General features: G+C 36.4%; 1 protein-coding gene across 4 annotated transcripts in view; it reads right to left on the reverse strand.

Annotated features, from left to right (window-relative positions):
- Window positions 1-214: 214 nt before the first annotated feature.
- Window positions 215-25,595, reverse strand: part of LOC126075185 (NKG2-A/NKG2-B type II integral membrane protein-like) — a 75,242-nt gene continuing 49,861 nt past the window's right edge. For 2 of the 4 annotated variants that reach the window (XM_049882479.1, XM_049882478.1), the window contains exons 3-5: window positions 9,242-9,393; window positions 921-1,021; window positions 215-607 (exon numbers count right to left, since the gene is read on the reverse strand). In XM_049882479.1, coding sequence (XP_049738436.1) covers window positions 490-607; window positions 921-1,021; window positions 9,242-9,393 — 371 coding nt within the window. In that variant the 3' untranslated portion in view covers window positions 215-489. Of the gene's footprint in view, window positions 608-920; window positions 1,022-9,241; window positions 9,394-10,372; window positions 10,406-10,975; window positions 11,063-25,595 lie in introns of all 4 variants that reach the window. The other 2 variants (XM_049882477.1, XM_049882480.1) reach the window with 2 other exon arrangements.

Below are 25,595 nucleotides of genomic sequence, written 5' to 3' on the forward strand. Positions count from 1 at the left end.
TTTTATAGAGAATATTTACAGAGGTTTCCATCCATCATTCAAGAAGTCTCAACCCCAGCAGAGTTTTCATTGTGGAAACCTTTAAGCTGTATTAAAAATTGTATTGAAATGTAAATGGCCAATAATATAAAAAAGAATTAAAAAATCGAGAACTCACACAACCAGATATTCAGATTTCTTACAAAACTGCAATAATTTAGGTATTTTTATTTTGTTACAAAATCAAACAGGTAAGTAAGCATATTTAACAATATAAAGACTCAGAAACATGAGAAAATTGTTATACTCCCAGTTATATTTTGTTACAGAAAAGGGTGCAGATAAAAATCAGTCAAGAGAAGAAGGATGTAAGGTAAAGTCCAGGAGGGTTCCAATGTGGAGCTTCCAGCTGAACAAATAATGTAATTGCTTATAAAACTTTTGCAATCATGGTATTATTTCCACTTTGTAAAATATACAGATACCGGAAGGACGCTAAACTCATGTGTTTTAACTCGACATCTCAAGCTTACAAATGTATGTTGTTTCAGATCCACAACTGGCTGATTGAAGGTCAGGTGAAAGGAACGTTACACAGTTGTACATGGGATTTGATGGCTCTGTTATCCTGCAATGTGTAAAAATGCATAAATCCATTATATTTTGTGTGGTAATCCATAAAACAATGGCATTTTCCATGCAACAATAATAGACATGTTGTAAAAATGGGTAATGACATTTCTCATAAAATATTAGTAATAATTACTACGAACAGTGAGCACTTCATTCTTAGTATTTACATCAACATTTCATGTCATTAATTTTTATTTTCTCTCTACATGCCTATAATTCAATCCAGTCACATTTATTAATATTACTGATCTAAATTTTTCTTTTTTGTATTTTTCTTCTTCTATATAACATCATTCCGAAGAACTTACTTTTGCTTTAAAGGCGAGCGATTTATCCATAACCAGGAATGATCACTGCTTTCACGAGACAGTCCAACCCATGAATAAGATGATAGAATGTCCATAAACTTCTATGGTAAATAAAAATTCTGTTTTAATAACCATTATATTTTTATCACTTAAAAACATGCCTGTACTGTTTTCTTTTACTTCATCTTTAATTTCAAAACAAGATATAAGTGCTAGACTCTAACACTAAAAATGTATTAAAGTTGAAAATCACATTTCATATTGTCACAAACTCTCACAAATGTCTTCGCTTTTCATTCAAAAATAACTAAGTAGTAATACTTAATAGTCTCATTCTCCTAGTTTTACTAAAAACAAAAAGTTTAATTTTATGTAACTAAATACTTGCCAGTATTCAATAAATTAGCATAACAAAAAAGCCACACCCACTGCCATTGATTCAATTCCCACTCACAGGGACTCCATAGGACAGAATAGAACTGCCCCATAGGGTTTCCAAGGCTGTAATCTTTATAGAAGCAGACTGGACAACTTTCTCCAATGAAAAACTCTCTTAGTAAGGATTTAAATAAGTCTCCAGATATTATTCCATTCTTCCCTGTAAAAAAGTGTTTTTTTCTACTGTGTTTCTCAGAGTTTGGTTTTGTAAAGGAAATTAAAGGGCTGCCAATAAGGAGATAAATGGCACGGAAGAACAAAATTTGTTTTTCTGGGCCCCACGTCTTTCTTTAACTAGACTACTCCTGATTTTACCAGTTTTTATATTGGTAGAAGGTGTAATTTAGAAAGACAGTGACACACATACACACAGACACATATACTGAATGAGAGAAATAGAAAGAATCCACTACTTAGTGAAACTGTAATTTCAGATATAAAGGGGAAACGAATACAGTCTCACATGCAGGAAAACTAAAAGAATTTGTCAACAGCAAACCTACTCATTACAACTGCCTAAGAAAGTTCTTCAAATAGAAAAGAAATGAATAAGAAAGAATGTTGAAGCATCAGAAGGAAGAAAGAACAATGGAAAGTGCAGAAATATGAGTACATACAATAGAATATTCTTACCCTCATGAGTGTTCTGAATCATATATAATGATTTAAACAAACATTATGATGCTGTCTGCAAATCAATTCAATAACATTTAAAAGTGGAGAAGTTTCCATTGCTCTTGAGTTCATTCCGACCCATAGTGACCTTATAGGACAGAGTAGAACTGCCCCATAGAGTTTCAAAGTGTACAAATCTTTACAGAAGCAGATTGGCACATCTGTCTCCCTGTGGATTGGCTGGTGGGATAGAGCTGCTGGCTTTTCCATTAGCAGCCCAGCGCTTTAGCATTGTGCATCCAGGAATTTTACTGGGAGTGAGATTTCCACACTTTACTAAAAATGTAAAACACTAATACCAGTAGACCTTGAAAAGTTTCTTTTGCGTATTAAAATAGCCAGATCAATCACTAAGGAAACAACACAAAGAAATAGAGTAAAACCCACTGTAAACAAATAAAATAAAATCCTAAAAATGTTCAAATTACCCAAAAGTAGGCAAAAGAACAAGAGAAAAAAAGAACCAGAAGAAACAACCTGAAAAAATAAATAAAATCGCAAACTTAAGCGCTGGTTTTGATCTTATACTGTAGTGCTACAGGATGTTACCACTTGTAGAAGATGTGTGAAAAATACACAGAGTCTCTCTGCATTATTTCTTAAACTGCATGTGAGTTTACTATTATGTCAAAATAAAATTAAATTTTTTAAAAAACTTAATGATACTTGCAACAGCTAATAGCATTCATTTGAAATTGGGATGAAATAATCTTGAGACCGCTCCTGCAAAAGACTGACAATCTAAGCCACGCGCTATGCTCTACTTTATAAGCCTAACTGCTGAACATTTTGGAAGATTATTTCTCTTCCATTATGCCATTTTCAAGCTATGTCACTGAAACATCTTCTAATCAAAAAATATATAGATTTTGGTTCTTTGTTTTTGTTAGGTACTGTTGAGTCAATTTGGACTCTTAGCAACAGTATTTACAAGGGAAGGAAACACTGCCCAGTTGCACCATCCTCACAGTCATTGTTATGCCAGACAATTGTTGCAGCCACTATTTCAATCCATCTCATTGCGGATCTTCCCCTTTCCCATTTCTCCTCTACTTTAACAAGCATCGTGTCCTAATCCGACAACTGATCCCTCCTGATAATGTGTCCAAAGCCAAAGAATGTGAGATGAAGTCTCGCCATCCTTGCTTCTAAGGAGCATTCTGGCTGTACTTCTTCCAACACAGATACGTTCGTTCTTCTGGCAGTCCATGGTATATTCAATACACTTTGCCAACAGTGTAATTAGCCCTAAATTCTTGTCTGGGCTTCCTTACTCATTGTCCATCTTTCACATGTATATGAGGCAATTGAAAATACTATGGCATTAGTCTGGCACCTTAGTCCTCTAAGTGACATCTTTGCTTTTTGACACTTTAAAAAGAGGTCTTTTGCAGCAGATTTGCCTAATGCAATACGCCTTTTGATAGCTTTACTGCTGCTTCCATTGGCACTGATGGTGGATGCAATTAAAATGAAATCCTTTACAACTTCAATCTTTTCTCCATTTATCCTGGTGTTGGTTATGGGTCCAGTTGGGAGGATTTCTATTTTCTTTACGTTGAGGTGTAATTCATACTGAAGGCTGTGGTCTTTGATCTTCATCAGTAAGTTCTTCAGCCCTCTTGCCTAAAGCAAGCAAGACTGTGTCATCTGCATATCACAGGTTGTTAATGAGTCTTCCTCCAATCCTGACACTGCATTCTTCTTCATATACTCCAGCTTCTCGGATTATTTGCTCAGTATACAGATTAAATAAGTATGGAGAAAGGATAGAACCCTGATGTACACCTTTTCTGATTTTACCCACGCAGCATCCCCTTGTTTTGTTCAAATGATTACCTCTTACTCTGTGTAGAGGCTTTGCATGAGCACAATGAAGTGTTCTGGAATCCCCATTCTTCACAATTTTATGTATAATTTGTTATGATTCATACAGTCAAAATGCCTTTGCATCGTCAATAAAACACAGGTAAATATCTGTCTGGTATTCTCTGTTTTCAGCCCAGACCCATCTGATATCAGCAGTGATATCCCTTGTTCCACATCCTCTTAGTCATCTAGTGCTACTATAACAGAAATACCGAAACTGTGTAGGTTTAACAAAAAGAAACTTATTTTCTAACAGTTTAGCAGGCTAGAATTCTGAATTCAGGATGCCAGCTCTAGGGGAAGACTATCTTCCCATCAGTTCTGGTGGAAAGTCCTTGTCTCTTGAGCTCCTTACATGGTTCCTTGGAGATCTCCATGTGAATTGGCATCAATCCTCCAGATCTCTGCTTTCTGGCTTGCTCATTCAAAGTCTTTTATATCTCCAAAGAGACTGACTCAAGATGCACCCTGTACTACTGGTATCTCATTAGCATAACAAAGACAACCCATTCCCAAAAGGGATTATAGCCACAGGCATATAGAGGCTAAAATTTCAACACATGTTATGTGGGGACACAATTCAATCAACAACATTCCACCGTTTGGTCCCCCAAAATTCATGTCTTTGACACCTGCAAAACACGTTCACCCCAAAAGTCTTAAATCAACTCTAAATTCAAAATCTCAACTTCTGAATCATCTTAATCAAATACGGGTGAGACTTTAGGCATATTCCATCCAGGGGTTAAATTCCTCTTCATCTGTGAATGTATGAAATCTAGACTACGAATTATATTCTTCCAAAATACAATGGTAGAACAAGCACAAGGTAGACATTTCCATTACTAATGGGAGAAATTGAAGGGAAAGAAGGGATAACCCAGAGCAAGCAAGTCCAAAATCCAGCAGAAAAATTTACATTAGCGCTGAAGGCTTGAAAATAACCCTCTATTCTCCAGGACCACCTGGGCAAGGGCACTGCTCTCCAGACTCTGGGTATTGGCCACACCCTTTGGATTCTGAGTGGTAGCCCCTCAGCCCTGGACTTCAATTGCACCTTCCAGGCCCACTGGGATGGCAACTCTGCTCCCTTGGTTTTGTGTTGCCCCATTCTCCTTGTCCATTTGAGGAGCAACCCAACCCCTTGGCCACAGCAGGCCCAATTTTTCTGACACTTGGGCATGAAAGCCTCACCCCCACAACTTTGTGCAGTGACCCCACCCTTCTGGCAAACCTAAACAGCAACCCCAAAATCTGTAACCAATCTGGCAAAGATCCTACTCTTCGAAACGTTGTAAGTGTGGCCATGCCCATTGAATCCAAAAAGGCCATGCTTCTAGTGCTCCATCTAACAATTTTGCTGAATTCTGAGCTGCTCTGGGGATGGCCTTCTTTTCTTACCCAAAAAAATCTGTCGCCGTCGATTCGGTTCCGACGCATAGCAGCCCTATTCCATAGCAGTCGGACAACAAACAAGTAGCACCTTTGACCTGTTTCTTGCGTGTAAAATTGCAAGCAGCAGAAAACTTTCTTTCCTTTTGTTCATTCTCTGTCCCTTCAGTGATTGCTTTTATTCTGTGGTAGTTAGACCCATCTGTCACAGTCTTCATCTCTTTAACCAGAGATTGAGTGGCCTCATCCTTGGTGATATCTTAGGACAAGTGTCCTTAGTCTGTGCAACAGAATTTTCATAACTTTAAGTTCTGCTTTCATTTTTCGCAGTTTATTTTTAAGTCCATCTCTTTCCATTCACACTTTACCTATAAGTGGCAAGGAGAAACCACACAACCCCTTTAAAATCTTGCTTGGAATTCTCCTCAGTTAGATATTCAAGTTCATCACTTAAACATTTTACCATTTGCCAAATATTTGAACATAATTCAGACAAATCCTTTGTCACTGCATAAAAAGTATTGCCCTTCCTCTGTTGTCTAATCACGTGTTCATCATTTTCTTTAAAGCCTCACCAGAAGCACATTTAACATCCACATTTCTGGCAACATTCTGTTGCTGATGTCATATGTATATTCTAGGGTGGTAGAGACTTTCTACATTGTTCTCACTTCTTTCTGAGCCCCCACCAGAATTGCCTTTGACATCCATAATTCTACCAATAGTCTCTTAAGAAGGCAACCTTAAAAATCTTTCAGTCTCTACCCAGTACACAATTTTTAAACTACTTCTACATTTTAAAAATTTGTTAGAGCAGTACCCCATTTCTCAGTACCAAATTCTCTTAGTTATCTAATGTTGCTATACCAGAAATATCACAAGTGGGTGATGTGGCTTTAACCAACAGAAATTCATTTTGTCACAGTTTAGGAGTCTAGATATACTGAATATAAAAAATTAATAGGAAGCTTTAGTAATTTTGCCCATGTGATATTAATGCAAGGAAAAATAGAAAAGTGAAACCTAGTACTGACCAGGAACATATCCACATACACACAAATGTACATCAATATCCTTGAATTAGGACAAATGTGGCAAAGAGAGGAATGGATAAATGGTTATTTTTGCTATAAATTATGCTCAATAAGGTAACGATGTAGAAAAGTGTAAACTTCTATCAGCATCACAAAAATTAAATTCCAATAGATCATGCATCTGGACCAATTATCATAACTGGGCCAATAAGTAACTTCATGACAAACAGATAAAATATTGAAGTTGTCAAGGATTTCATTGTACTTGGATCCTCAATCAATGGCTGTGGAAGCAGCAGTCAGGAAATCAAAGGCTGCATTGCAGGGACAAATTTCATGCAAGAGACCTCTTTAAAGTGTTAAAAAGCAAACATATCACTTTAAGAAGGAAAGGGCACATGACTCAAGCCATGGTGTTTTCAATTGCCTCATGTGTACAACAAAGCTGGACAAAAAAGAGGGAAGACCAAAGTTGAATTGAGGCCTTTAAATTATGGTGTTGGAGAGGAATATTGAATATACCACAGACAGTCAGAAGAATATACCACAGTCAGAAGAACAAACAAATCTGTCTTGGATGAAGTATAGCCAGAATGCTCATTAGGAGCAAGAAGGGCACAACTTCGTTTCACAAATTTGAACATGTTATCAGGAGGGACATCCCTGGAGAAGGACATCATGCTTGGTAAAGAGTCAGCGAAAAAGAAAAAGATCGTCAATGAGATAGATCGGCACAGTGACTGCAACAATGGACTCAAGCATAATAAATATTGTGAGGATGGCACAGGACCAGGCAGTGTTTCGTTCTGTTGTAAATAGTGTCTCTATGAGCTGAACTGACTCTGTGGCACCTAACAATACATCTAAATGTAATAGGTACACATTTTCAGAAAAACTTTAAAAAATAAAGAGAAAATGTAAAACCTACATATTAATTTAGTAGATTCTGTATTTTGAAATTTGATTATTTACTAAAAGAACTACAACATAAGCACCAACACTGTAAATGAGAAATTGAACTATGTTAAAACTACTAAATTCTATTCATTAAAAAACTCCAAAATTGAAGTAAATATGTAAGCCACAGAGAAAAATGAAACTATTATAAACTTATAAAATCAAAAAAGAAATCATATCCAAAATATGTCAAGAATATACTGGCAGTAAAAGACTGACAATTACTGAGGAAAAATGGACAAAAGACATGAATAGGCACCTCATAAAAGAAGATACACTAGTGGCTAATAGCACATTAAACCGTGTTCAATCTAATAATAACTGGGAAAATATCTATTCACACAATAATGATAATATTGTATAACAACCAAAACTTCTACTATTAAAATTTCTCATAGTAGTAAGTTTTGATGAGGACGTGGATCAAGGGACAGGTTCAAACACTATTAGATAATATGTGTGTGTGTCCATGAACTAGCAAACTGTTGGGATAATTTAAAAACACTGACATGTACATATGTCTATAACTCTGCATGACATATAATTTTATTCCTGTGTATCCAGGTAATATGTGGACAAAACACATCCAGAAAGATATGTAGAGAGTAATTACTCATAATAGCTAAATACTTCCATAATAGCTAAATTTCTATTCACCATAGAATGGATTTTAAAATGTTTATTTAGGTAATAATGGAGCTCCTTGTGGTAGAAATGGTTAGGCCCTTGGCTACTAACGGAAAGGTTGGAGGTTCAATTCCACACAGAGGCATCTCGAAAGACAAGACTGCCAACTTACTTCTGAAAGTTATAGCTTCTGGAAACTCTTTGAAGTGCAGTTCTACTCTTAAACACATGTGTCTTCATGAGTCAGAATCAACTCCATGGCAGCTGGTTAGGTTTTTTTTTTTTTGGTGGGTTTACTTACATAACAGCAGTGGAAATGAACAAACTCCAACAAACTGCAATAGTAAAGATCAACTGCACAAATATCAGATGTGAGTGAAAGGAGATAGACTCAAAAATGTACCCTGTATGACTCCATCTGTATAAAGTTCAAAAACTCAGGATAGTGATTTGGGAAGAAGGAGAAATGATAAGAACAGACACAGGGGCAGAGCTAATGGAGGGAGGGGGCTAGCATTTTCTGTTTCTTGACATGATTTGTAATGACACAGGTGTATTAATTTTGTGATTAGTCTTCATAGTTTTGATATATTTAGATTTATTTATGGTTAAAAGAAATAACAAAGTTTATTTAAGGAAAAAAGTATATAGAAGCATTGTTTTTCATAAATAGCAAGAACTTGAAATAAACAAATGTACTTTAACAGTATAAAATATAAATAAAGCATTGTCAATTCAAACAATGGAGTACTGTGTAGCCTTGAAAGTAAAGCGCAGTTTAGACAAATCAGTCTTAGAAGGAACACAATCAGAATGCTCCTTAAAAGCAAGAATGGTGAGACTTTGGCTTGCTTACTTCAGACACGTCATCAGGAAAGACCAATCACTAGAAAAGGACATCTCGTTTGGTAAAGAAGAGGGCCAATGAAAATTTAAAAAATATTCACGGAGATGAAAGGACCCCAATGGACTCAAAGCTACCAATGATCATTAAGACGGCACAGGATGAGACAACATTTCGTTTTTTTCTATGTAAGGTCTCCATAAATCAGAGCAATTAACAACAACATGAACAAAAATATAGATGAATCCTAAAAACACAATATCAACTGAAATATGTAAGACACTAAACACCTCATAGAGTATAATTCTATTAATATAAGTTTTCAAAGTAGGCAAATCTTCATTCTTTAAGATACATAGGAAACATATGGCATGTTTATCAATGTGTCTTGATAAATATTTGTTATTGACTCATATACATTTTGTATACATTTCTTTTTTATGTTCTATCTTTTAATAAAATATTTCAAATATTTGAAATCTTACCATTTCTTCTTCATTATCTATATAAATCAGATTAGATTTTTTAGAAGCACAGGCCATCTGACTCTCAGTCCAGTTTTTTTTATCGCTACTAATATAATAGCAATTGTTGGAATAGGATAACCAGTCTTCTGGACAATGGCCACAATGATATGCTGAAAAAAGAATATGAATTACTATCCAGAAACAATTTGAAATAAAGAATATAAATTAGTTGACATATTTGCATAAGCATAAGCACATATCTACATAACATATATGCCATCTCATTCACTCACATACACATATACATATGAAAAAACACGCACACACACAGAAAGGGTCAGCCTCCCATCCTCTAATTTATGTACCAGTGAAAACCAAAAAAATAAAATATCTATTTTTTTTTTTTTTATACATGTCCTGAAAATCACTGAACAACACTACCTTATTAGAATAGTAGAATTATTTATTTCTTATCATATTATGCTGTTGTGGTTGTTAGGTGCTGTCAAGTCGATTTTTAACTCATAACAACCCCATGAGACACAGTAGAACTTTCCCATAGGATTTTCGGTGTGAAGCCCTGGTGGTGCAGCGGTTAAGACCTCAGCTGCTAAGCAAAAGGTCTGCAGTTCAAATCCACCAGCAGTGTCTTAGAAATTGTTTGGGGCAGCTCTACTCTGTCCTATAGGGTAACTATGAGGTGGAATCTACTCGGCTGCAATGGGTTGTTTTGGTTTGGTTTAATCTTTACAGACACAAAAGGAAATTTGAGGCAATTGTTAAAAGAAAGATATAGTGATTTTAAAAGAATGTTTCTTCCAATTTTTGAACAAGAAGGATTTCTTCATATGATCTTTATATATGAAAATTTATTGCTCTATTTTGAAAGTTTAAAAAATCTGTTATTACTTCTTCATGAACTAAAATAGGGACCAAAATATAATCTCAATATATCAGCACTGGTGGTGCAGTGGTTAAGAGCTTGGCTTCTAACTGAAAGGTCAGCAGTTCAAATTCACCAGTCGCTCCTTGGAGACCCTATGGGGGCAGTTCTACTCTGTCCTATAGGGTCCCTATGAGTCAGAATCGACTCGACGACAAAGGGTTTGGTTTTGGTTTATATTAAAACTTTTTAAAATTTTTACTTACCTTTCTGGGTTGTGTTCTCTGGCATTCCAACAGCTAGAAAGATTGCAGTAATTATTATAGAGATTAATATTTCTGTAATAAACCATAACAATTTTAGTTTCCAAGTTGGAACTTTGGATATCATTTAAAATCATAATAATGTATATTAAAATTATTATACCAACAAAAATTAATAAAGTAATGAAGGTTTTTTAGAAAAATATCTGGGCAGCCTAATAGAGAAATTTTACCACCTCTTACAGTATTTGATTTAGCTACCTTAAAATATTAATTTGTATTTCTCAATAAGTATTTTCCATCTCTCAATGGAAAAACACACACATATGTATACATACACACACACACAATACACACATTTAGAATTAAAAACATATAGTCTCGACAACTATTCTGTTATTCATGCTTTTGGAAGCCTCAGAATAACTTTTCTACATTTAGTCCACATTGATGAAGCATAATTTACTAACTTTAAAAAACACGGCAAGTATATCACACAAATTCATATATTAAAATGGGAATTCTATTCCATAATATTATGAAATATACAGCAGAGCTTTCCAAGCTTTAAAGGGAATATTCCCTTATAATCTTCCAAACACTTACAAGGAGTAACAACTATGACTGCCACGGTTACTACACTGGCCATCAAGACAATGCAGATGATTCCCAGGATCCCAGCAAAGAGCTTCCCTGGAGGAGATGGGAGATATGCAGAGAGAGAAATGGAAACACTGAGAAAGGATAGATGGAGTCAGTTTAGAAAGTTTACATACAAGAGAACCCAGATGCACAAGGAATCATATACATAAATAGTGAACATCGACTCCACATTCTCCACTGTAATTTTTCTCTCAGAATACACCATTAATTTTTAGTAAATAATAGCCCATGTGTTCTTCATCAGAGGTTACAAATTTCAACAATGCCTGAATTGAATTAACAGAATGTGATTATTTGTATTTCAGGTCCGACACTCAAAAATGAAAACTAGTGAGCCTGCCCCTTCATCTGACTAACCTTGCTCCATGTCTTCATCTTCACTCTTTCCCCACATCTCTGCCCTAGAACTACACATTCTAGTGCAGTTATATTGAGAACTGATTAAATGATTTACCTTTGCAGCAGAAATTCTTGTCCTTCTTCTGAAGATCCTGGGAAGCACCATGAAGGTTTAATTCCACGTAAGTTATTTCCTGCTCAGTGACTGAAATGGAGCTATCAGCGTCCTTGTGTTTGATTTGCTGCCTTTTTGGGTTCTTGGCCAGATTCACTTCTGAGTAGGTTACTGTTTGATTATTCATCTCTGCAGCTGAGGGGTGTCAAGGTCTGTGCTCTATGAGAAACTGTGCTCAAGAAGGAAATACGTGCTGTGTATATGACAAGATCAAACTAGGTGGGGAGGGAGAGTAAGTATCAGTGCTCACTTTGCAACTGAGAATCTCCACTTCTGGTTCTAATTTACTTAGAGCCTTCCTCAAAAGTCTCATGGTAGAATAAGTCATTTTTAAAAGGTATTCTTCATTTGATAAAATATTTTTTGCTGGAGTAACAAAAAGCAATAAATTATTAAGAATAAAGAAGTCCATAAATAAAAATATCCTTACTTATTAAAAGTCATACTCCACAGAAATATTTTAATCCACTGTAATACCTGGGTTTAAAATTAAAATTCTGTATTTGTAAAAAAAAAAAAAAAAAATGCATCACTTTATGACAATTTCGTAATACACTAAGAGTTAAAGACTGAGTGCTCCAAAGAAGCAGGAATTGGAATGACAGAACATATAAAATTTAGTGGACTAAATTACCTTGTTTTAGTGACTGACGTTTATTTATTAGAAGGAGATTAAGTGCTATTATGCGACCTTTTTCTTATTAATGAATGGGTGGGGAGTTCTGAGAAATCATTACATATTTAAAGAAATATATGTCAGAATAACTGCATGGCACAATGAACTTATCAACAACTCAAAGAATATTAGAGACAACAATTAGACATTCAAAAAATACATTTCTTATACAAAAATTATTGGCAATTGTTTTAATTGCTAAAATATGAGACGACAAAATGATAAATAAAAGTGCATGCTGTTTACGGTAGAACGCTGTGGGTTCAAACTTCCAGAAAGATCATACGGTTGTCACAGTCCCTGTGGGTTCCTTCACTTGTGTAAGTAATTGGTATAATTCAGTAATGTCATTTAATAATTTTCTCATTGTTCTCTGGAGTCAGCAAGATCAAGGATTGAATTCTGTGTTTGAAACTTACAATGTGTGACCATTATAAAGCAATTAATGTCTAGTAATCTAATGTCCTAATCTAAAATGGGAATAATAGATAAAATGTAATGCATATAAGTGCATAACTCTCAACCTGGCAATTGTCAGCTCTGAATAGATAATAAGCGTTCGGGTTATTATTTTAGCTGAAGTTTCTTGTCGTTGCTTCTGATTCGTTTCAGGTAGAAATTCAAAATAACTCATTAGAAAGCATTCTCTTATATTAGTTGTTTTTTTCTGGTTTTTCCTTCAATAAATTTAAGCATTTTGATGCTCATTATTAACTTTAGCATTTTATGGAAGCTACCTCATCCTCCTTTTTTAAGAAAAAGTAAAACTGTGTGTATATAATCTAACTAAGTGAACGAGGAATTATGTTTGGCTTTGCCTCATTGAAGTAGTTTTTGTTTGTTTGTTTTAGACTCTAGCAATAAATACTGGCTAAACACAAAATAATACATTATTATCACAAAGACACTCATTGTACCAATTATTTGTTCATTGTCATGATCTTTAGGGGATTTCACTTTAAGTTAATTGACAAAATTGAATATGCCTGTGTGTGTGTTCACTTGACTAATTCTCCACATGTAATAATTTGAATAAAGTACGAAATCCTCCAACATATTTCATATTTGGGGCTTCCTTATCATATATCTGATTTGGAAATATTTTATCTCATCCTATCAGTTGTCTCTTCAGTTCTGCAAGTATTCTTCAAGCAATAATAATAATTTGGATGAAATCCAATTTATCTATTATTTCTTTCAGCATTTGCGCTTCTTATATAATATCTAAGAAACCAGTGCCTAACACAGAGCCACAAAGATTTAATTCTGGATTTTCTCCTAAAAGGCTTACATAATTAGAACTTATATGTAGATCTATCATATATTGTGAGGAAAATTTTATCCTTGGTGAGCTTTCTTTCACCATAGCAAGACAGATAACTGGCCACAGGGAGGTCTGGGGAGAGGGTTGTGGATAGATCTCCACTCTAATTACAAAGAAAACATGTCTAGATTTGTGTCGAAAGTGAATGCTCACCAATGGGCAGCCTCAGCAGAAGAGAATTTTAATAATCAGGTGAATCAGATAATGCTTTGTGTGGATACCAGTCAGCCTCTCTCTCTAGCCATTCCTTTCATTGCCTAATGGGCTCATGAACAAAGTGGCAAAGGTGGCAGGGTGGAGGTTATGCATGGGCTCAGCATCACGGACTTCCACTAATCAAGGCCAACTTGGTTACACCTCTGCTGAGTGCCCAATCTGCCAGCAGCAGAGACCAGCATTGAGTCCTTGGTATGGCACCATTCTTCGAGGTGATCAGTCAGCAACCTGGTGGCAGGCTGCTTACATTGGACTTCTTCCATCATGGAAAGGACAGCATTTTGTTCTTACTAGAATAGACACTGGCTCTGGATATGCATTTGCCTTCCCTGCATGCAGTGCTTCTGTGGACACACAGAATGCCTTAGCTACCATCCTGGTATCCCACACGGAATCGCCTCTCATCAAGGGATTCACTTGGAATTCACTGGTCTTACCATGTTCTCCATCATCGTGAAGCAGCTGGCTTGATAGAAAAACGGAATGGCTTTCTAAAGACACAATTACAATGCCAGCTAAGTGGCAATACCTTGCAAGGTTGGGACTATGTTCTCCAGGAGGCTGTATATGCTCTAAATCAGTGTACTATATATGGTGTTGTGTCTCCCATAGCCAGGATTCATGGATCCAGGAATGAAAGGGATGAAAATGTGTTTGGCATCACTCACTATTAGCCCTAGTGACCCACCTGCAAAACTTTTGCTTCCTCTCTCTGTGACTCTATGTTCTGAGGGTGTACAGGTGTTAATTACAAAGGGAGAAATGCTCCTATCAGGAGACACACCAATGAGTCCATTAAACTGGAAGTTAAGAATGCCAACCGGCCACTTTGGGCTCCTCATGCCTCTGGATTAACAGGCAAAGAAGGGAGTTACTGTATTGGCAGATGTGATTGACCCCAGTTACCAAGAATAAATCGATTATTGCAAAAAGGAGGTAAAGAAGAGTATGTCTGGAATACAGGAGATCCCTTAGGGAGTCTCTTAGTACTATCACGCCCTGTGATTAAAGTCAATGGAAAACTACGGCAACCCGATTCCAACATGACTGCTAATGGCAGACCCTTCAGGAATGAAGTTTTGCGTAACCCCAAAGGCAAATAATCACAGCCAGCCAAGGCACTTGTTGAGGATAACAGGAATACAAAATGGCTGGTGGTAGAAGGTAGTTCTAAATACCGTTTATGACCATGAGAACCAGTTGCAGAAATGAGGAATGTAATTGTTGTGTATTCCTTCCTAGTATGTGTTCATCAAATAATTTGTTTTCTTCATTTATAAAACATAAGAGGTAAACAGGACTAGAGCATTTTCAGTTGTAAGCATGTTAGTTATATCACGTTAGGCAGAAGTGTGACTTTGTATGGTTTAAGGAAATACCTACAGTTGTCAAGTTGACAGGGGTGGACTGTGGTGGTTAAGGTTCTTCATCAGCTTGACTGGGCCATGATTCTCACTGGCTCGGAATTTATGCAATGGTGTATTTTGTCAGTTACGTAATGAAGAAGTTATCACTCATTTTGTTATGTAATAGAACCAATCACCTCCATGAGGCGTTGTGATGTGATCAGCCAATCAGTTGTAAGGGGTGCAGCCTGCATCCAATATATGTGGATGTTTTGGCAAAGTTCTTTGGCTTTTGCTTGCTCTGAAATCTGCATCATCTGACCTTCTGTTCTTGGGAATTGAGCCAGTGGCCTGTCGTATTGCCTGCTGATTTAGTATTTGACAGCCTCTGCTGCCTATGAGCCAATACCCTTCCCTCTTACTTGCTAATCATGGATTCATTAACTTCTGCAGACTATGAGCCAGCAGTCTACATTCTGATGTGTGGTCTTGGGTTCATTAGCCCCTGGAGCTATGAGTCCTAGAACCATTCAGCCTGATGCCTGACCCATGGACTTGGGACTTGCCAGCCTCTACAACCGCATGAACCCTTTCCATGAGATAAATCTTTCTCTCCTAATACATACATATGTAAATATACCTGTATGCATATTTATACGTATATATTTGTATATATTTATATATTTGCTTATGTGTATATATTTATATATATGTGCTTCACTGATTTTGTTTCCCTAGATAACTCATCTATGACAAATGCATGTGTCTTGGTTTTGTGACAATGTTAATACATTAAACCTGAAAAAAAAAAAAAAAGCCAGAACCTGCATAAGGGATAACCTGAGAAGGAAAACTCAAATATCTTCCAATAAATCAATTGCTTTAACCTAATAAATATTCTCTGAAAGACAGAATCTGCGAGATGGGAACAGAATCAGAAAATTGTTGGTATTGCAGGCGAAATAGGAGGTAGGGCATATGCAAAAGCCAGAAATAATCCTGGGAAGAACAAGAGTCAGAGATGAAGGCTCAGTCTACCATTTCCTTTTGCATTGGCAGTGTTCATGAGTGCATACTGTACATTGCTACTGTTCTCTGAGTATACCTATTCTTTACGTTTTTTGCTTTTTTGTTTATTTATTTTTGCTTGTAAATTTTTTTCAGTATAGAACCATATCCATAAATTTGGAAGAAGGTAAGAGATAGTAACAAATTCTTTTATATTCATTAAAATCTAGCAAAACACATTTTTTCCCTTGTCTTGAGAGGTTTTATTCTTCTCATTTTTAATTTTTAGCTTTTGCTTTAGCAATTTGTAAATTATTCCAATTTTCCAAAATCCATTCATTTCCCTGAAGTTCTTCCCTTCAGAATTTCTTGTTTTCCCAAAAAATAGAGAATCATCCCCTCAATGAACACATTCAATGTGTACAAAAGACAAACATTCTTCTCACGCTTTTTTCTTAAATATTTTACTGAAGTGTGCTAACTTTATCATATAATGATGTTGATAGTTTTCCTTTTTGTTTGAAATATCACATTTTTGAGAAAATAAGATCATAAATTTCTTAATTTTTGTAAGAACTTATTTCCGTTTTTAAAATTAATTTTTATTGTGCTATAAGTGAAAGTTTACAAATCAGGTCAGTCTCTCATACAAAAATTTACATACAGCCTGCTATACACTCCTACTTGCTCTCCCCCTAATGAGACAGCACACTCTTTCCCTCCACTCTCTCTCCTTGTGTCCATTCAAGCAGCTTCTGTCCCCTTCCGCCCTCTCATCTCCCCTCCAGACAGGAGGTGCAAACATAGTCTCAGTGCCTACTTGATCCCAGAACCTCATTCTTCACCAGTGTCATTTTCCATCCCATATTCCAGTCCAATCCTTGTCTGAAGAGGTGGCTTTGGGAATGGTTCCTGTCTTAGGCTAACAGAAGGGCTGGGGACCATGGCCTCTGGGGTCCTTCTAGTCCCAGTGTGATCATTAAGTCTGGTCTTTTTGTGAGAATTTGGGGTCGGCATCCCACTGCTCTTCTGCTCCCTCAGGAGTTCTCTGTTGTGTTCCCTGTCAGGCCAGTCATTGGTTGTGGACTAGCACCATCTAGTTCTTCTGGTCTAAGGATGATGTAGTCTCTGGTTTATGTGGTCCTTTCTGTCTCTTAGGCTCAAAATTACTTTGTGTTTTTGGTGTTCTTCATTCTTCCTTGCTCCAGGTGGGTTTAGACCAATTGATGCATCTTAGATGGGTGCTTGCTAGCACTTAAGACCCCAGACGCCACCCTCCAAAGTGGGATGCACAATGTTTTCTTAGTAGATTGTATTATGCCAATTGACTCAGATGTCCCCTGAAACCATGGTCCCCAAACCCCTCCTCTGGTACACTGGCATTTGAAGCATTCAGTTTATTCAGGAAACTTCTTTGGTTTTGGTTTAGTCCAGTTGTGTTGACCTCTCTTGTGTTGTGAGTTGTCTTTCCCTTCACCTAAAATAAAATTTACCTACTACGTAGTTAGTGAAAACCTCTCACCCTCCCCTCTCTCATAACCATCTAAGAATATTATCTTCTCTGTTTAAACTATTTCTCTAGTTCTTATAGTAGTGATCTTATACAATATTTGTCCTTTTGCAACTGGCTAATTTCACTCAGCGTAATGTCTTCCAGATTTCTCCACATTATGGAATATTTCGTGGATCCGTCATTGTTCTTTATCGATGTGTAGTATTCCAGTGTGTGAATATACCATAATTTATTTATCTATTCATCCATTGATGTGCACCTCGGTTGCTTCCAACTTTCTGCTATTGTAAACAGTGTTGCAACGAACATGGCTGTGCATATATCTGTTCGTGTAAAGGCACTTATTGCTCTAGGATATATTTCAAGGAGTGGGATTGCTGGATCGTATAGAAGTTCTATTTCTAGTTTTTTTAAGGAAGCATCAAATCGATTTCCAAAGTGGTTGTACCAATTTAGATTCCCACCAGCAGTGTAGAAGTGTTCCAGTATCTCCACAACCTCTCCAACATTTATTATTTTGTGTTTTTTGGATTAATGCCAGCCTTGTTGGAGTGAGATGGAATCTCATTATAGTTTTGATTTGCATTTCTCTAATGGCTAATGATCATGAGCATTTCCTCATGTATCTGTTAGCAGCCTGAATGTCTTCTTTAGTGAAGTGCCTGTTCATAACCTTTGCCCATTTTTTAATTGGGTTCTTTTCCATTTTGTAGTTGAGATTTTGCAGAATTATGTAGATTTTAGAGATCAAGCCCTGATTGGAAATGTCATCGCTACAAACTTTTTCCCAGTCTGTAGGTAATCATTTTACTCTTTTGGTGAAGTCTTTGGATGTGCATAGGTGTTTGACTTTTAGGAGCTCCCAGTTATCTGGTCTCTCTTCTGCATTTTTAGTAATGATTTGTATACTGCTTATGCCATGTATTAGGGGTCCTAATGATGCCCCTGGTTTTTCTTCCATGATCTTCATCTTTTTAGATTTTATGTTTAGGTCTTTGATTCATTTTGAATTAGTTTTGTGCATGGTGTGAATTATGGGTCTTTTTTTCATTTTTTTGCAGATGGATATCCAGTTATGTCAGCACCATTAGTTAAAAAGACTGTCTTTTCCCCAATTAACTGACTTTGCCACTTTGTCAAATATCAGCTGCTCATATGTGGATGGATTTATATCTGGATTCTCAATTCTGTTCCATTTGTCTATGTATCTGTTGTTGTACTAGTACCAGGCCGTTTTGCCTAATGTGGTGGTATAATCGGTTCTAAAATCAGGTAGAGTGAGACCTCCCACTTTGTTTTCCTTTTTCACTAATGCTTTACTTATTTGGGGTCTCTTGCCCTTCCATATGAAGTTGGCGATTTGTTTCTCCATGTCATTAAAAAATGTCATTGGAATTGGGGTCAGAATCGCATTGTTTCTACAGATGTCTTTTGGCATGAGCAAGGTATGTTTTTCCACTTACGTAGGCCTCTTTCAGTTTCTTGCAGTAGTGTCCTGTGGTTTTCTTTGTATAGGTCTTTTACATCTCTGGTAAGATTTATTCCTAAATATTTTATATTCTTGGGAGCTCCTGTAAATGGTATTGATTTGGTGATTTCCTCTTCAATATTCTTTTTGTTGGTGTAGAGGAATCCAAGTGATTTTTGTATCTTTATCTTGTATCCCAATACTCCACTGAACTCTTCTGTTAGTTTTGGTAGTTTTTTTTTGAGGATTCTTTAGGGTTTTCTGTGTATAAGATCATGTCATCTGCAAATAGAGATACTCTTACTTCTTCCTTATCAATCTGGGTGCTTTTTATTTCTTTATCTAGAGTAATTGCTCTGGCTAGGACCTCCAGCACAATGTTGAATAAGAGTGGTGATAAGGGGCATCCTTGTCTGCTTCCTGTTCTCAAGGGGAATACTTTCAGAATCTCTCCATTTAGGATGATGTTGGCTGTTTTCTTTGCATAAATGACCTTTATTATGTTGAGGAATTTCCTTCTATTCCTATTTTGCTGAGAGTTTTTATCATGTATGTGTGTTGGGCTTTGTCAAATGCCTTTTATGCCTCAACTGATAAAATCATGTGGTTTTTGTTGTTTTGTTTTATTTATATGGTGAATTACAGTAATTGTTTTTCTAATGTTGAACCATCCCTGCATACTTGGTATGAATCCCTCTCGGTCATGGTGAATTATTTTTTTGATATGTTGTTGAGTTCTATTGGCTAGAATTTTGTGAGGGTTTTTGCATCTATGTTCATGAGGGATATAGGTCTATATGTTTCTTTTTTTTTACTGTCTTTACCTGGTTTTGGTATCAGGGATATGTTGGCTTCATAGAATGAGTTTGGAAGTATTCCGTCCTTTTCTATGCTTTGAAACACCTTTAGTAGTAATGGTGTTAACTCTTCTCTGAAAGTTTGGGAGAACTCTGCAGTGAAGCCATTAGGGCCAGGACTCTTTTTGGGAGGGAGTTTTTTGATTACCTTTTCAATCTCTTCTTTTGTTATGGGTCTATTTAGTTGTTCTACCTCTGTTTGTGTTAGTTTAGGTAGGTAGTGTGTTTTAAGGAATTCATCCATTTCTTCTAGGTTTTCAAATTTGTTAGAGTGCAATTTTTCACAGTCATCTGATATAATTGTTGTAATTTCAGTTGGGTCTGTTGTGATATCTCCCATCTCATTTCTTCTTCAGGTTATTTGTTTCCTTTCCTGTTTTTTTTTTTGTCGGTCTGGCCAATGGTTTATCAATTTTGTTAATTTTTTGAAGAACCAGATTTTGGTCTTTTAATTCTCTCAATTGTTTTCTGTTCTCTAATTCATTTAATTCAGCTCTAATTTTTATTATTTGCTTTCTTCTGGTGTCTGTTTTCTTTTGTTGCTCTCTTTCTATTTGTTCAAGTTATAGGGACAGTTCTTTGATTTTGGTCCTTTCTTCTTTTTGTATGTGTGCATTTATTTATATAAATTGGCCTCTGAGCACCACTTTCGGTGTGTCCCAAAGGTTCTGCTAGGAAGTGTTTTCATTCTCATTGGATTCTATGAATTTCTTTATTCCCTCTTTAACATCTTCTATAACCCAGTCTTCCTTGAGCAGGGTATTGTTCAGTTTCCAAGTGTTTGATTTCTTTTCCCTGCTTTTTTCTGTTATTGATTTCTACTTTTATGGCCTTATGGTCTGAGAAGATGCTTTGTAATATTTCATGGTTTTGGATTTTGCAAAGGCTTGCTTTATGATGTAATATGTGGTCTATTCTAGAGAATGATCCATGTGCACTAGAAAAGAAAGTATATTTTGCAGCTGTTGGGTGGAGTGTTCTGCATATATCTATGAGATCAAGTTGGTTGTTTGTGGCCTTTAGATTTTCTGTCTTTATTGAGCTTCTTACTGGTTGTTCTGTCATTCACCGAAAGCGGTGTGTTGAAATCTCTGACTATAATTGTGGAGCTGTCTATCTCACTTTTCAATGCTCTTAGAGTTTGTTTTATGTATCTTTCAGCCCTGTCATTGGGCACATAAAAAATTAATATGGTTATATCTTCCTGGTAAATTGCCCCTTTAATCATTATATAGTGTCCTTCCTTATCCTTTGTAGTGGATTTAACTTTAGAGCCCATTTTTTCAGAAATTAATATTGCCACCCCTGCTCATTTTTGGTTGTTGCTTGCCTGATATATTTTTTTCCATCCTTTGAGTTTTAATTTGTTTGTGTCTCTAAGTCAAAGGTGTGTCTCTTGTAGGCTGCATATAGCTGGATTATGTTTTTTTATCCAATCTCCAACCCTCTGTCTCTTTATTGGTACATTTGGTCCATCTACATTCAGCTTCATTATAGATAGGAGTTTAATGTTTTCCTTTTCATCCCTTTTTTGTGTGTTGTTGACAGTTTCATTCTTACTTTTTTGCGCTGTGATGTTTTTCTTTGTAAATTGTGTGTTCCTCTTTTTCATTGTAGTTGAATTTGTGTTTGCTGAGTCTTTACGTTTATCTTGGTTTTTATTTTGAAATATGGGATTATTGGTCTTCTTTGTGGTTACCTTAATATTTACCCCTATTTTTCTAAATTTAAACCTAACTTATTTTTTTGTTTGTTTTTATATCACCTTGATTTCATTATGTCCTTGAATAATCTTTTTCATTTCTTCTAATGCTTTATCTGTGTGTTCCTTGGCTTTTTCTGTACATTGCCTGATTTCTTTCCTGATGTCTTGAAGCAGTCTTTATTTTAACCTTTGTATTCTACATCTGGCAATTCCAGGAATACATCTTCATCCAGGAAAGACCTTGATTCTCTGTTTTGGGAGTTGGTAAAAGCAATCATGGTCTGCTTTTTTATATGACTTGATATCAACTGCTCTCTCTGAACCATCTATTAGTTATTGTAATAATTTATTTCATGTTTGCTCACTGGGTCCTATCTTCTTGCTTTGTTTTGTTTCAGTATACCCAGATAGGCTACTAGAGTGTGCTAACTTGATTAGTGGAGCCTTTGGAGCAGCAATGTCCTGTCACCAGATGGTTAGAGCTGTTACCAGGTATATGAGCCTATGAGTCCATTCACTATTCTTGAATAGATTCAGCTCAGGTGTCCTGATAGTCGGTCACCTAGTGTGTGGTATAGACTCTTACCTACTATCCTAGAGGAGTAGTGGTGATGGTTGTATGCACCGGTTTCTGGCAGCAGCAGGAGGTCACACTCTGAGGACAGCAGGGTATTGACAACCTTCCCCAAAGTATCTGTAAGGAGGTAGAATCTCTGTTCTCTAGAGTGCTCTGGTGGATGGGCCCTGCAGCTGTACCTTACGTACCCAGTGCTTATACCTGTAAAGATTGGTAGGCACCACTATCCTCAGACCCCTTTTGCAGGTGGCTAGGTGGCATGGATGGAGCCTCAGCCCTCAAGTCCCTGCTGTGTGTAGGTGAGGGCTCTGTTTAATAGGTAGAGCAGTATCAGACATCCAAAACTTGCCTCTCCACCACACAGCTGAATGAATTACAGTCAGACCTCTAATAGATTTGCCTTTGCAGTATAATAGCCACCTGGTTTCATGTAGGGGTGAAAACCAAAGTCTGTGGATTACTTATGCCTGGACTGGAGACGCTTCTGCTCTGAGCTTCCAGTTTAGGGAAGGCAGAAAAGTATTTTTTCCCTGTTTGTTAATTTGCTCCTTCTCCCAGGCCACGAGGATGGGTCAGAAAAAGTGCTACAAGTTCTATCTCAGGCCCAGGGAATTTAAATGTTAATGAAGCCAGCTGGGGAAGGGAGCAGAGAGATCAGTAGATAGAAGAGAGTATTTTCAGAATAATCTATTAGATCTGCACAGTAAATTAGACAAAATCACTCATCTTGTGTCAAGAGCACTGTTTTATCTCAGGTTCCAGAGGCATGTGTAGCCTGTGTGCACTGGCTGGGTCCCCACCGAGATTGCCCCAGGCAGTTAGTGCTGTGTCCCATGCTTGTCGTGTCTCAGGAAACTACCATCAGCTCCACCACATTCATGCCAAAGATCAGCACCAAGGTATTGGAGCTGAAGTGCTGCATGGGTTCGGCAACACGTCACTGCTTCTGCACAGTCTCTCAAAGCCCCGCCACTCAGGTCAATTCCTTAGTTCTGTGTTTGATGCTCAGGGTTCATAGACTGTCATATATATAACCTAGTCACCTGTTTTTTTCTGGTCTTTGTTGCAAGAGAGTTCTGAGGAATCTTCTGACTAGTTAGCCATCTTGGCCCCACCTTTGTTGTTTTCTTCTAAAAAAAAAAGGTTTTTTTTTTTTTTTCACAGCCATGGTCATAAGAGTGAAAAAATTTTCTTCAAAAGAAAAGCTTACTGTTGCCAAAATGATAACCTAAGACAACACCAACAAGAAAGCTGTAATTAAGTTCAAGTGCAACAAAATGCAAATTTATTCAATTATGAAAGAAAAGGATAAAATAATTGAAAAATACATGATCAACATCAACATAAACACCAAGAAAGGAAGAGACTGAAATTATGCAGAAATCAACAAACTGATTTTGAGTGGTTTCTTAACGCCTCTGCCAAAATGTTCCCATTTCAGGATCTTTCTTGCCAGTAAAGGCAAAGAAAATGACCAAATTTTCAAAGCTCATGGATTCTCAGGATCTAAATGGTGGCTTAAGAGCTTAAAAAAAAAAAAAATGGAATCATGTGCAATATATCTTTTTGGGAGCCAAACGAGTTTGACACACAGAATCAGGATGCAATAAGTGACATTTATATTGAAGTTTCAGAAAATGGGATAAGAGGCATTCCTTACATTGTTGTTTCCAGAGAATTTGTCACAGAAATGGATGACATAAACCTGCAAGAAATTGTGGGCTTGCAATCTAAAGATGATGATGATGAAGATAATGAAGACCTACATTTAGAAGAGCCTGTCCTTTAAGTCAAACACGTTTCCAGCTATATAAAGGCTTTGAAGAAATTTGGAAAAGTTAAAAGAAACCAAGAATTATTTGATAAGACTAAGATCTTAGGTATTTGTTTCAATATTTTATTCAAAAAAACAACAAAACAAAACAAACTAAATAATTGACATTAGATATTTTTATGCAAAAGTGAATTTTACCCATATCTTTGTTTGAATAGTATATGCACATATCTGTACATAATTTGAATAAACATGCAAATCATAAAAACTGGCTTAGTTCTGTCCCAGTCCTATGAAATTGAAAAGAAACACTTTCTGGGTGTTTATAAAGTTGTTGTTGTTAGGTGCTGTGGAGTCAGTTCTGACTCAGTGAGCCCATGAACAACAGAAAGAAATACCCCCCGTTACTGCATCATCTTCACAGTTGTTGTTATGTTTGAGCTCATTGTTGCAGCCACTGTGTCAATCCACCTTTTTCAAGGTCTTCCTCTTTTTCTCTGACCCTCTACTTTACCAAGCATGATGTCCTTCTCCAGAGACTGATCCCTTCTGACAACATGTCCAAAGTATGTGAGACGAAGACTTGCCATTTTCACTTCTAAAGAGCATTCTGGCTATACTTCTTCCAAGAGAGCAATAGGAAAGTGGTAAGACTGCACCTTGTCAAGGGCAGAAGTTTTGTGTCACTCGGAAAAACAGATTTCACTGTATAAGAAGTGAGGTAGGTTTCCAAGTTAATATTTTCTATGTGGATATTCAATTGTAGTACCATCATTTGTTGTTTAAAAGGCTATTCTTTCTCCATTGAATTGTCATCTCGATCTTTTTCAATGTTTATTAGAACTCATCAGTGAACCCATTTGGATTTTGAGTTTTATTTGTTGAAAGTTTTTGGTTTATTCATCGTCTTTACTTTTAACAGGTCTGTTCAGATTTTGTATTTCATCTTCTGTCAGCTTACGTAATTTTTGTCTTTCCAAGAATTTTTCTATTTCTTGTATGTTATGAAATTTATTAGCATATTACTGTTCATAGTATTCTTTTCTAATATTCATTTCTGTTAGATCAATAATGATATCCACATATTTATTCCTGACTTTAGTCATTTGAGGATTTTCTATTTTTCTTATCCCACCAGTCTAGCTAAATATTTTCGGTATTGTTCATATTGTTAAGGTATCATACGGTTTGTGTCATTTCATTTCGGTATTGTTATTCTATTATCCATTTCTTGTGTTTCTGTTCTAATCTTTTTTTATTTTCTTCAGATACTTGCCTTGGATTTGTTTTATTCTTCCTTTATCCTTTCTTGTCCATATATGATAGATAGTTATAGATAGCTGCCATCAAGTGGACTGGGTCTCATGGCGACCTTATGTACAGAACAAAACTTTCCTCAATCCTGCATTATTCTCATGGTCGCCGGCAGCATTTTTGAGTTCATTGTTGTGGCTACTGTGCTAATCCATCTTCCTGAGGTCTCCCTTGTCCTCACTAGATCTCTGCTTCACCAAACACATTCTCCTTTAGCATTAGATCCCACCTGATGATGTGTCAAAAGCAAGTTAGTTGGACGATAGTCTGT

This window comes from Elephas maximus, chromosome 4 (assembly GCF_024166365.1).
Source record: "Elephas maximus indicus isolate mEleMax1 chromosome 4, mEleMax1 primary haplotype, whole genome shotgun sequence".
In the NCBI taxonomy this organism is placed as follows: domain Eukaryota; kingdom Metazoa; phylum Chordata; class Mammalia; order Proboscidea; family Elephantidae; genus Elephas; species Elephas maximus.